The 14,028-nt window shown below is 28.1% G+C and overlaps 2 protein-coding genes and 1 long non-coding RNA gene across 3 annotated transcripts in view; 2 read left to right on the top strand and 1 right to left on the bottom strand.

Annotated features, from left to right (window-relative positions):
* LOC132952943 (uncharacterized) overlaps positions 1-14,028 on the top strand; it is a 119,158-nt gene that overhangs the window by 87,000 nt on the left and 18,130 nt on the right. The window lies entirely within an intron of this gene.
* On the top strand, positions 61-1,750 carry LOC132952599 (52 kDa repressor of the inhibitor of the protein kinase-like). Its single transcript, XM_061024933.1, has 5 exons — positions 61-278; positions 347-505; positions 605-797; positions 956-1,284; positions 1,360-1,750. The coding sequence occupies exons 1-5, from the start codon at positions 222-224 to the stop codon at positions 1,471-1,473; spliced, it is 852 nt and encodes a 283-aa protein (XP_060880916.1). The 5' UTR covers positions 61-221; the 3' UTR covers positions 1,474-1,750.
* On the bottom strand, positions 10,317-12,368 carry LOC132952416 (beta-galactosidase-like; the record flags this gene model as incomplete). Its single annotated transcript, XM_061024710.1, has 6 exons — positions 10,317-10,549; positions 10,632-10,847; positions 11,151-11,288; positions 11,346-11,621; positions 11,687-12,024; positions 12,185-12,368. Coding segments are annotated over 6 exons (1,356 nt in total), but the record flags the coding sequence as incomplete, so codon positions are not given.

The following is a 14,028-nucleotide window of genomic DNA, read 5'->3' as shown; positions in this document are numbered from 1 at the left end:
AAAAAGTTTATAATTTTTTCAATACCCCTAAAAGAAATTCTGTTCTTTTAAATACCATTGAAAATTCAAATAATGCACCCCAAGTAAAACAACTCAAACGGCTTTGTGCTACTCGTTGGATTCAACGTTATGATTCTGTAAATGATTTTTCTGAACTATTTTCATTTGTTCTCAATGCGTTAGACATTATATCTGATTGGAAAGAATCAACAGATGCTGAAATGCTTCAGAAAGCGTTAAAAGATTCAGAGTTTATGATTTCTTTGATTGTTATAAAGGTTCAGATAATATCTATTTTATATACATTTAGGTACATATATTGTGTTATTTTTAAATTTTGTTTTAGGTATTATTTTCTTATGGACTTCCGCTGTGTAAACAATTGCAAAAAGTTCAAATTGATTTGAAAAAGACAATACTCATAGTAGAAAATGTAATAGCTACTTTAAAATGTATCAGAGAAAATAATGAAATAGAATTCAAAATTATCTATAATAATGTCAAAGTAATCTTTTACTTTAATATACTGTTTAATATTTAAAATAATATTTATGATGTACCTACATCATAAATATACCCCCAAATATTTATTAATATATTACAGAAAATGGCAGATGATGTTGGAATTGAATTGCTAGAGAAAAGAATTTCTTCTAAACAAACACATAGAGCTAATCCAAATTTACAAAATCATTCTACCGAACAATACTATCGTGTAACAGTATTTTTACCATATATTGATTACTTTATATCACAACTTACTGAGCGTTTTATAAATCATAAAAGTATTTTTGAAGGTATAAACTAGTTATTACATATTTTATATTATATTTTCAAAAAAAAATCTCTATTGACATTATATTATTATAAATTATAATATAAGTACAAATACTGAATAGCTATATAAATAACTAATTTGCCAAAGTATTTTATTATTTGATATTTACTGTTATAGGATTCGATTGCATTTTTAAAACCCAGCCATTGCCACTAGAGATAAATGACCGAGAACAATTTAATAAGCTTGTGAACATATATTCACCTGTTGTAGATAAATTCAATAGCATAGCCGAATTCAATATGTGGAAAACAAAACTATTTACAGATAATATCATTCTTAGTTCAGGATTACAGGCATTAGAAATTTGTGATAAAAAATTTTATCCCAACATTTACATGTTGATAAAAATATTTTGTACGCTTCCAGTGTCAACAACAACTCCTGAACGATCATTCTCTAATTTAAAAAGAATTAAAACTTATCTCAGGAATAGTATGAATGAAGTAAATTTGCAGATTTTAAATTATGATATATTATTGAAAGTATTTATAAAATTGTGTATTTCATTGTTATTATAGACTAGACTGAATGGATTGGCTCTATTAGCATGCCATACAGAAACAAAGATTACACCAGATGAAGTCATTGATGAATTGTCTCTGAAAAATAGAAGACTGGAGTTTGTTTTGTAAAATCACTGCAAATAAATGGCTATATGTGCCTATGTGTTATATATACCTATGTAGATAATAGATATCAATGATCAATATAATTATATGATATTTTACATTTTTACAGAACAAATTATTAATTAGCTAAATATTTTATAAATTTATTTCATTGTGTTGATTATTATAAATCTATATTAAGCTATTAATATATTTTTTATTCATTAGATTATTATGTTAAACTTAAAATGCTATTCATTGATTAATATTGTCTTTTAAAATACCTATACTTGATTAGTGATTAAAAATTAGGGATTAGCAAAAAAAAAAAAGTCTTGCATGACTGGTTTCTTTGAAAATGTATTTCTAATTTCTATATCCCCCCCCTCAAGAAAATCCTAAATACGCCACTGAAGAGGATGTCAGATTTTTAGCGCACCATTTATTTCTCTCTCTGACCCACGCACAATCATTTTAGTGTTTTCTTAATCGTACATTTGGTATGCTACGCGTGGGTCAAAGATGGAAAACAAATAGTGCGCTGACATCCCAACAAGCAACAAGTTTACACGAGTGAGCTGGGTATGGCTCCATCATAGATAATAAAGATATGGATAGGACATAATGGTCTTATCATCGGTCTTCGAGGGGAACAATTGAGGCCAAATAAAGTATACCTAAATCGAGTATCGACTATCAATATAAAGGAGCCTCAATTGCCTTCCCCTCCGGGAACGCGGCCTGAAATGTATTTAACATAGGCGTGGACTATCCATGGTGTCAACAATCAAAGAATCAACTTGATAATCAAACAATTAAGTTTGGCAACCTGCAACTCAGGATCTTTTTATTCAAAGTGTCCTAATGAGTCATAAGAAGGTTAGTTAAATAAACCTATGGTTAGTTGAAGCTATGGTGATGATAGACGACTACCATCACTGGTCGTGAGCTTTGTGATGATCTTTTCCTACTAACCATCAAGGTATTCGATATTGTAAACATAACAATGAAAGAAAATATTTATCAACTGATTACGTTACGTATTACCTACGTATTGTTAACATAACTATTCTACCTTTACACTTTTTCTTCCCCCGTCTCTCACAGCTATATACAGGTTCAGCCACTCTCATTCCACTCCTCCATATGATCGGTATTCTGTCTATCCATCTCTTCTTCAGTCTTCTCGCCCCTCATTTCCCCCCTAAATTAACTTCTATAGCCACTCTCACTATCTCTTATCATACAGTGACCGAACCACCTAAACCTATTCTCTCTTGTTTTCACTACAATATGTACACTACCCTTAATTAATTAATTTCTTATTCTATCCTCTTTTGTACCTTAACACCTAACTTATTATTCTCATATCTGCTACCCTCACTCCACTTACCTACCCTAACCTTACATTTCTTTTTCATCTTTCCCTTTCATACACCAAACATTCTGAAATCCTGTTGACCCATTTCCTTATCTTCGCCATATCACACACTTCCTAATTCCTATTCACTCAGTCTCTAGTTACCTACAAGTCATCGTACTTGATTCTCGGTGAAAATATTTAAATATCATTGAGCGAATTCCCTACTCGAAATAATTACTTAAAAAAATAACATACCTAGCCAATTTTCTAATTTTTAACACGACTCTATTGATAGCCGGAATAGTGTTATACCAGTATAATTACAATACAAATATTGAAAAATTTCGGGCAATACATCCTTTGATCAATTAACAATAATAAAAAAAAACTTACTGAGAAATAAGAAAATACATACCCCGTGACGGAATCAAAACTGCTACGGAACTTAGTCTTCGAAGCACTGAAACGTTCACACATTTCAATCTGCTTATGATATAATATTATTCCCAGTTTGAACATTTTCACTGACGAATACCATTTCTGAAATAACACGCATCTTATGCAGTAAAATGTTCAACAATATTCTAATGACCTATTCGTTACAGTCTACAGATATTATATAAACCTACCAATAAATACCTAATATTAATTTTTATTACACAGAGTTTGTATTTTTAAATGTTGTATTCAAGGATTTATAATTTTTATTTTTATACCTAACAAAAATTACATTTATTCACAAGTCAGTTATCAACTAGAACTCGACTACGAGTAAGACAGCGTTTGGATTGTTCGGACTGGCGAATAATTTATTATTATTATACATTGCGCCTTTGGTAGGTAGTAAACGTATATGCTTCTACGTTACTGAGTTAACAGATTTTCCGTGACAATAAAAATTTAATTCAAGTCTAAAAAGTAAGTAAATGTAAGCCCCAAAATAATATGAAAATAAACTAACACAACAATCGCTTAAAAATTAATTTAATTCAAATAATGAGCTGAACCTTATTAGACCATTTAAATTTTCCAGAACAAGCCCCCAGTTGGTCGCATGCCAATTTTAACCATAACTAGACCATAAGTTTATAGACATTCTATAATGCATTATCCTGCCGGTGGCCCTAGACACTGTTGGGGAAATAATATTTCTTTAGTAATTAAATTACGATACGAATTATAAGTTACGTAGGTACTTGTCCAATACTCGACTACCAGAATTTAAATTAAAGAATGTGATATACCTAGGTAACCTATCGATCGATTCTAAAACAGAAACTTAACCTAGGTACAAATAATATCATAATATCAAATAGTGAAATGTGAAAATTTGAAGAAAATTTCCTATAGGTATATCCCGTAAAACCCCCAAAATAAAACGTACGTTTGAGGTGTTCTCTTAAAACCCAAATGTTTAATACCCGTATCCGTATGCGTCGAAAATGTATGTTTCACATTTAACGAAAACTAAAACTATCGTGACGGAACGGAATTACGAAGAACGTATAAGACAAAAATAATCGTCACCAAGTGGTAGGTATAATCTGCTATGTACTTACAAATCATATTAAATAACATTAATCATTATGTATTTTCTTATTTTATTAGGTATAGGTATAAAAACCTACCTTCCTACTTATAAAACCATTGCCTAATCATTGATTTCAAATTTTAAAAATTATTCTACTATAACAATAAATTAACAGTTGTAGGCAAAGTATTATAATTTAAGGTATTTTTCATAATATCTTAATTTTTGTACACCTATAACAACTGGATTTTAAAAACTACTCTACGCCTAGCGAGTATATAAGTTTGTCTGACAATAAATATTTACATTAAGTCTACCGCGTCAACAGAGTAGAAGAACAAAACTTACGTAATTATTTATTATTCCGGCGAAACGCGTTCCCTTCGAGTGTATAATATTGTCTAGTGTCGGAGCTGTGCATCTCCGCCAAAGAAAATGCAGCGCGCGTCTTCATATCTCCGATCCAAAAGTTCAGTCTGGAAGTATTGAGATTAATGACATTTATAAAAATAGGCACCTAGCTTAATAACCAGAATGGAACGAAATATGTGAGTACGTATTGGAATCGCTGTTCATCTCAGACGATTGTCATTTGCCATAGATTATTTATAATTATTATAACCTCACCGTCCTAATCATAGCAAATATATATATGGTCCTAACCGATGGATGATGGATATTTTTACATTATCTTCAAAAAAACATTTATTTGTTTCTATGCGGTAAATTGAATTCAAATTTACAATATAGATAACGGTTTTTTACTTGGTTTATTAACAAATTCTAATTGATTTAAAATAATAATTAAATAAAAATAGTTTTATTGATCCCAATACTTAAAAATAATGTTTCAAATAAAATAATAAAAAGAATTTAAGAAATATCTTAAAATAAAAAACTTCGACAGTAATTCCATATTGGCAAGTGTTGTTTTCTATAGCTGAAAACTGAATAGTTATAGTATCGAACATAATGGGTACGTAAAAAATAGAAATATAAGTAAAATAAATTACCTTTATTTAATTGTATTTAATTTTTTTTTAATAAGTTTTTATAAAATTGACTTCAACCCATATAAATGTTCTAATTTTATTTTTCAATTCGTTGATAATATATGAAACGAATTTTTTGCTTGGAAAGCAATGTCATAGAAAATTCAGAAAATGCAGTTTATATTTAAATCCGTGGCCTAATTATAAATAATAATTTCTGATGCATTGATGCTGAAGATTAAGGGGGTGGACAATCAGTCGTACCGAAATCGAACATCTTAAACACTTAATATAAACAATTTTTCACACACGCGTCATGGTATGAAAATAAAAAATATTTATAATTCATATTTATACCGATTTTCTACCGATTTATGCCGATCTTCTATATTAATAATAATTATAAATATATAGCAATAACAAATCATTTTTGAATAGCGGCCCACCGGAAAGTTCCCAGTATCCCGCCGGCTCAGTCCACCCCCGGTTCATATTGTAACCAAATAATCTATTATAAACACAGTTACTTTTTACAGATATTATAAGTTAAAATTTGGACGAAATTACATATTAAAACCAAGAATAACGATTTTAGTTATTTTGTTGTAATTTAAAAATAGTAGGTATTCGTGGATTTATGAAACTTTTAGAGTATATTATTATAATATAATAATAATAATTATAATAATTATATAATTATTATAATAATAATTATATACACGATGACACTTTCAAATGTAATTTTTTAGGAAAAAATGACTTTATCCTACTAAATTGTATGTACTAATGGCTAATAATAAAATAAATTACTTTAATCTCAATATTATTTATTAGTTAACAATGTCTTTGCTCAGAATCGTTTTTCGTTTGTTCGTTTTGTATTTTAATAATTTATATATATTACTAATAATTAAAGTAGGTGTGTTTGTTCTATTTCATTAATTTATTTAATACTATACCAATAAATGTATACGTCCCTAATCCCTATGATATAGAATATAGATATTAGGTGAACAATAGAAGTTAAGTATGTGACACTAAATTAATAGTTACCTATAACTTATAACGTTGTATTTGGCAAAAAAATTATCAGTTATTAATTAAAATTGTATCTTATGACTATTATCAGTTATAAGCTATAACATATATTTCTATAAATTAAACCAAAACATATATATATTAAGTACCTTATATAGGTAAGCTCCTATTAATTATAATTATTCTACGAACAGGGACTGGAAAAACGACGACGACCTTTATATCTCGCGTATTTTATACATTTCTAACTAAAATATGCGCATACAACACTTGGATAGCACATTTTTCGTGACATTAAATATTTATTTTAAGTCTTAAAAGTAAATTTAAGCCCCAAAAGAATATAAAAACAAACTTACTTTAATTATCGACTCTTTCGGCGGAATCCGTGACGTGTGTGAACTGTGACACCCATGAGGAAACGCTCCAGATTACGGAACTTAGAATATTGTAATTTATGAAAAATAAAATTATACGAAACGCAGTAAGTTTTTTGCTCAAATTTTCGTTGCTTATTGAAATTAGAATTTTTAATCGACTGTGTCTTCTGCAACGACTTGGAGATTTGCCATAGATAAATAAATAAATTATATAGATATTATACTAGGTACGTCAATATGATGAATCCACGGATATAATATAATGCAACTTTTTATATCAAAGAGTTCCGTGTTAAGGACCAATTTGTTTATTGAAATTTGATATGACAATAAAACCAAAATAGTTTATAATTTTGAATTTGAATTATAATAATATGATATAGGTATTATTTAAATTATTATTTTAGTTTATCAATTTAATTATTGATTAAGGCGGTGAATAGATATCAGAAGCACAAGAATTTTTTTATAAGAGTATATTGTATTTTATGAATTATTAAATAAAAATGTGATTACTGGATTTTAGAGTTAACATAAAGCCAAACGTATACAGTAAATTCATCAAATACCATAATACCAACTAGATTTCTGAAATTCTAAGTATATAATTTTAGATTCTGAGTTGATCGATGACTGTATTAATTTTATAATGATGTGTTCTTAATTTTTTTTTAATTTTTTAATTATTTGTATTTATTTGTTAATAATAATTAAAACTTAAATATTAGCAGTAATCTTGTTCCTTTCACAAAATGTTTTTTAATTATTTTTAATTTAATTTACATTTATACGTTTGGCATTTATCCCAAAGTGATCTCTTAATTCAATTATGAATTTAATAGTTACATTCTCGGTTACATTAATTGGATTATAAATTAGAATAAACTAAAGTTTCCAGCTTCTACTACAACATTATTTTATATTTTATTTTATGTTATTAATTTTTTAAATGCAATCTGCACCTTGTGTTGGTGATTTTACACGTAATATAAAAAATGTATACTAGTGATGAGTAGGTTAGGTTACCAACCTGATTGTTTAATCAAATTATTTACACGATTTCAATAAAAAAATATCTATGAAGTAAAACATCCGCATTTCTATTAACTATAAATTCATAATTGTATGAACTATACATGTTACATATATTTTTCGAAAAAATTATTTGTGTATTGTTATATTATATTATAATGAAATTAATAATTATAGTAAAATATATAATTGCAAGACATTTAATACCTATATCTATAGCCATCTATAGGGTATAAACTACACTAAAAAAGCTGTAAGTATGCTAATAAAATATATGGGGTGTATAATGTATTTATGTATATAAAAATATAAAATATAAAGATTAATAATATTATATTGTTTTAAATATATCGCGCAAACCTAAAGTGATACCCGGCGTATAGTATAACATGCAAAAAGTTGCGTATTAAACTTAACTAACCTATAACGAAGACGGTCTCGCGTATTTTATACATTGCGCTTTTGGGATTAAACTTATAAATGCTTCTACGTAACCCAGTTAACAGATTGTCCGTGGCAATAAATATTTAATTTAACCCTAAAAAGTAAATGTAAAATAGTAATAATATGAAAACAAACTTACGCGTAAGCATCGACTCTTCCGGTGAAACCTGGCTAGAGTGCCGCCGTCACCGAAGAAACTATCTTTATCCATCTTCATCTCGCTCCGAACTGAAACTTGAAATTATCAAAATATTTTATGAAAATAACCTGAATACCTGATCATAACGAAATGTGTGAGTTTGTGTTAGAACTTACAGTATAATGTATACGGCTCATAACTGTCGGTCTATATCGATGGCTTATTACTTATTTGTTCACTGAAATTATTAAAATTGTTTATCGTCGCCGACGAATGTCGACAATTGGCGATTGCCATAGATATTATAAAATATATTATTTACAATGATAAATCCATAGAACTTTATATTATACTAAGTATCTATACAGTCTATTGATAAATATTAAATCGAATGTACTTTTACAGAAAGTACTTTGTGATCAGCAATGTACCTATTCTGGTTTCAGTTAGAGTTTGCATGCCAAATGACTACCGGGATTTAAATAAAAAAATGTGATTTATAGGTAATCTATTGGCTATTGATCTATTATAAAATAGAAATTTAACCTATACCAATAATATCACGTTTTAACAAAATCAATTTTAATTTTTGGTGTAACTTTAAGTCAAATGATCGTAGATAGCTAAGGTACATGCAATTTCCCCTGATTGTTTATAATAGCATTTTCTATACACCACCAAAATATTTTGACTTGTTTTGGCTGTTTGCGGGCATTTTCAGTTTCCATTTTTTTTAGTTTTATTTTCTATAAATGTCAATAAAGTTTTAGTAGTGGGGTCAAAAAGCATGAACATTTAATAAAAGGCTCCTGATATATTGTTACAATAACAGGTGAAATTTTTTAAAATAAATAGGCACAATTTATGAACTTTAAAATTGAAAAATGATATTTCAACTTTTGTAGCTAAGGTTTGAAATTTGAAAACAAAGTTCCACGTAAATAGATTATTCTGTAACCAAAAAATCTAAAAAATTTTTTTAGAAAAAACACAGTTTTTCTTATACCTAGTTATTTTATATTTTTATAATCAAATTGGACGAAATCAGATATTTAAACAAAGAAGAACGATTGTAGTTCGTGCTATACCTATTTTTAAAATATTATTCGTGGGTAATTGAAACGACTAAAATATATTATTATATACAAATATGACAATAAACAAATAATAATAATTCAACTTAACCGTATCTATTCATACGTTGCAGATCACAAAGATTTCTGTAAAAGAACACACAATTTATCAATTGACCATATAGGTACTGAGTATTATATAAGTTTAATGGATTTATCATAATATACCTAATATATTTTGTATCATCTATGATAATCGCCAATAATTATCGACATTAGTCGGAAACGATTAACAATTCTTTGATAATTTCGGTGAACAAAAAAAATAAAATGAGCCAACAATAGACGGACAGTTTGTTAAGCAGTAGGAATATATAATATTAAAATATAAGTTTATACCACGAACTCGCACATTTGAGTGCGTTCAGGTTATTTTCATAAAATAGATACTTTCAAATTTCAGTTCAGAGTACTTTTTAAACTTGAATTATATATTTATTGCCACGGACAATCTTTTTACTGGATGACGTATCGTCATCTGGTATGTGGTGATGGAATCACTAGAAAAAATTATGTAAATAAAAATTTTAAAAACAACAAAATACCTAGGTACTCAATTTGAAGCTTCTAACGCAAAGACCATACTGTGGCATCCACTCACTTCCGTCGCAAGATACCTAGATTGCATTGCTATACACAATATATGAATTATGTAGGTATCCTAGCTGGGCCCTATCTAGTTGATGTTATGAACTGTGAATTATTGCTTGTCAATGAATGGTTTTATAGAATGACACACAGAGTTTAAAATCACGATAATTATTTTATGATAAAAATAAAATAAATCAAACATTTAATAATTTTAATATATTTTTCTTAATCAATTATATAACATACATTTTATCTATGTCATTATAGGACCATCAAGAACAGGTTTATCCACAAATTTCACGGACAAATCTTGAGATGTACCTTCAAGTTCTAATATCACTAGTGTATTGGCATAAGGTGATGGTTTTAAAAAAGGAGCTGGCACATAAAGTGTAACTTGAGGTCCACCAAGTGGCCAATACCGACCAAGGTTTACATTGTTTAAAAACACTACACCCTGTAAATATCGAATATTATTTTTTAAATTGTAAATATGTGGATAAAAGTCGACTTAACAGTATTAACTTGTAAGAACACACCTTTGTCCAGCCTGAAGTGTCCAAATAAGTATCTAAACATTTTGTATAGTTAACTGTTAATGTAAACTGTGTTTTATAAAATGCTGGTAATTTAACACTGTTGACGTTTTCAACTGATTTGATTGAAGAAATCCATGATGTACCATTCAAAGGATATGCAGTCATTTTCCAAGGGCTTAATATTTTATTTCCGAGAATCACTTGATCAAAAATTCCCTAGAAAATATAATTAGTATTATTTTACATACAATATTTTAATTCAGTAATTATACTCAGTTGGTAGTTAAAATAAATATAATACAATCTAATTCAGTGATTGTAAATATTACCACTTTTGTTTCTAAAAAGGTAATGTAACCACTCGCCAGTCTGTACACAATTTATCAAATATTAACTTCTATGGTAACTGGTAAGCATTATATTATACATGTATACTATAATACTATAGTATACTATTATAAATTATACTATTTCAGTCTCAGACCATGAATAAAATAATTTATTGTCAGATATTATTACCTTCCTATCTTCAATTAAGTCTCCAAAATTCATCCTTCCCTGATTCTCAATTAAAATGCTTAGGTTTTGAACAGTACGGTTAATGTTTAAGCTTATTGTAGTATTAGCTTTCAACCGATTCATAGTACCCACTTGTACCTAAAAAAAAATTTGAACACTCATGTTTCTAAAACTATAACTGCAATGTAACTCTACTTGATCCAGGTAAATGATTGCTCGATCTCTAACCGTGTTCACAGTTAGGTTTACTGGATTTTCAACATTTTTTTGATCATCTGTTAATGTTGTTTCATACATTACAAAACCAGTGTTAATATCTAAGTCCTCAAACGGTAAAGGAACATCACTGATCACTGGTTTAATACGTTGAGCAACCTTTTCAAATATGCTAACCAAAGGTCTTAAATAGAATTTTCCATAGGCACCTTTGGGTGCGGGATTTGGTGATATCTCGTTTGTCACAGCATATTTCTTAAAAATAATTAATTAATAAACTGTATATGTATATTGGATAGTTAACTGTTATTAAAACTCACGGCTTCTTCAAGTGTCTGTTTAATTTTGAAATACTTTTCTGTAGGGTCTACAGCTTCATCCAATGGAGCATTATAATCGTATGAGGTCAACTGTGGTAAGTATCCAATACTTTCTTTGGTGTCATTTGTATTCGCTCCCGATCTGAATCCAAAATTTGTACCGAAAATTTTAAACGAAGCATTAATTGCCAACATTACTTTCATTTGTTTTACAACATCGATGGGGTTGACTATAGATACTGATTCTTGCCAATGAGTTAACCAACCGGGATAGAACTCTGAGTTCACTAGTGGACCTCCTTTTTGAACCTTTCTCATGAAGTCAAAACATTGAGAAGCTAAAACAAACATATAAAAATATACTATAATTCAAATCTGCAATAAATTTAATATTTATTAATTCAATTTTATAAATTGGCACGTCTTTCAGTGTTTTGATGATATTTTTAAATTTTTTCACACACCAAATAATCTACTTTGACTTTTTGTAATACTAACCGTTTGATGAAATTCCAAAATCTACAGTTGCGTAAACTTCTGGAATAACGCCACAGTCAAAGTATGACTGACCACATCCATCAATTGTAAAAAGCGCAGCCTTATTTTCTATATAACTCCTAAATAAATCACGTATCCATAATTTATACCCAGAATCGAAGGCATAAAAACTTCCATACTCATTTTCTACCTAATGAAATTTATATATATTTTTTTCATCTTTGATTGACAATAGAACATTAAAGATATCTACCAGGCAATCAGAAAAAAATTCCCAAAATATTAAAAAAATAATTTCTGAAAAAATTTCTAACGCTGTATAAGAACAAATAAATGTGGAATTGTGAAAATACAAAAACAAAAATGATTATATATACTTACTCGTTATTAGTTATTACTTGTTAAATTCCTGTTCGGTTTTTAATGTAGTATTAAAATATAATTTTGATCTGCAACATCATATTATGATTCAAGTTATTAACTTTGCTTATTAAAACTGCTTAGTACTGCTTACTTTCAACTTTTATCACTATTTTGTCACTAAGTCAATAACGTTCCGAAAAGTGCAAAAACTAGGATTTACCACATTGTGACTAAAGTGATGAGTACTGACTGTTTTAAAACACTAATACCTTAAATATATCTTTAACATTAATTTAAATATCACAGTTGGATTAATTTAATTATACCTTAACGGAACCAGTACCGGTTTTTCAAATTTTCCTCAATTCTATAAAATTTGAAAATTATTACGAAGTTCAAACGAAAATGTCCCGAAACTTAAACAGAAAAAACTATTCAAAATATTTAGTTCATTAAAGAATGATTATTCATGGGGCACCAAATTATCAATTTTCAAGTCAATACAAAATATTCAACTAAAGTTACAGTACTAAAAATGTTTAAAAAATTCGGCTAGAGTTAAAATTATAAAAAAAATTGAAGGAAGGTGTTGGCGCCCGCCGGCAAATGCATTTTAAAATACAAAAAAAAATTTATATAAATTATATTGTTGGATTACACATTACAAACATCAAACTAAAATCTCCAAAATCTTAAACAGAAAAAACTATTCAAAATATTTAGTTCATTAAAGAATTATTCAAAGGGTACCAGATTGTTGATGTTTAAAAAATTTGGCTAGAGTTAAAATCATAAAAAAAAAATTGAAGGGAGGTGTTGGCGCCCGCAGGCAAATTGATTTTAGAAAACAAAAATAAAAGTTTGGAAAAAATTTGACAGTAGAAACACACATTACGAAGTTCAAACTAAAATGCCCCGAAAATTAAACAGAAAAAACTATTCAAAATATTTAGTTCATTAAAGAATGATTATTCATGGGGCACCAAATTATCAATTTTCAAGTCAATACAAATTATTCAACTAGAGTTACAGTACTAAAAAAAAAAATTGAAGAGAGGTGTTGGCGCTGTAGTAAACCCAAAAGCCATTATACTATTTTAAATAAAATAAGTAAAATAATAAATTATACATAGTATAATTTATGAGTAGAAACGTAGGTATTAATATAATCCTAAATAACATAATCCTAAAGGGCTAAGTAGATTGCGCACATCTGTTGGTCACTATGTAGCGTACTGTAAAAGAGGGCCTAACAATTGGGAATTATTTGATGACACTATCAAAAAGTCAAAAGCAGTCAATCAAAATACAGTTGTATTGTGTGAGCTTCTGATTTATACAGTATAATAAAATAAATTATCAAAGCATTTGTATACCATAAAATGTACAAATAAAACATTTTGATTAACTGAATTCAAATTGTATAGGTACTACATTAAAATAACTTGACAATAAATTGTTATCTATTTAAAAAAATTCCA

The sequence above is a fragment of the Metopolophium dirhodum genome, chromosome 9 (genome assembly GCF_019925205.1).
Source record: "Metopolophium dirhodum isolate CAU chromosome 9, ASM1992520v1, whole genome shotgun sequence".
Taxonomy (NCBI): domain Eukaryota; kingdom Metazoa; phylum Arthropoda; class Insecta; order Hemiptera; family Aphididae; genus Metopolophium; species Metopolophium dirhodum.
The sequence above is the reverse complement of the archived record's forward strand: the minus strand, read 5'-3'. Positions and strand labels throughout refer to the sequence as shown.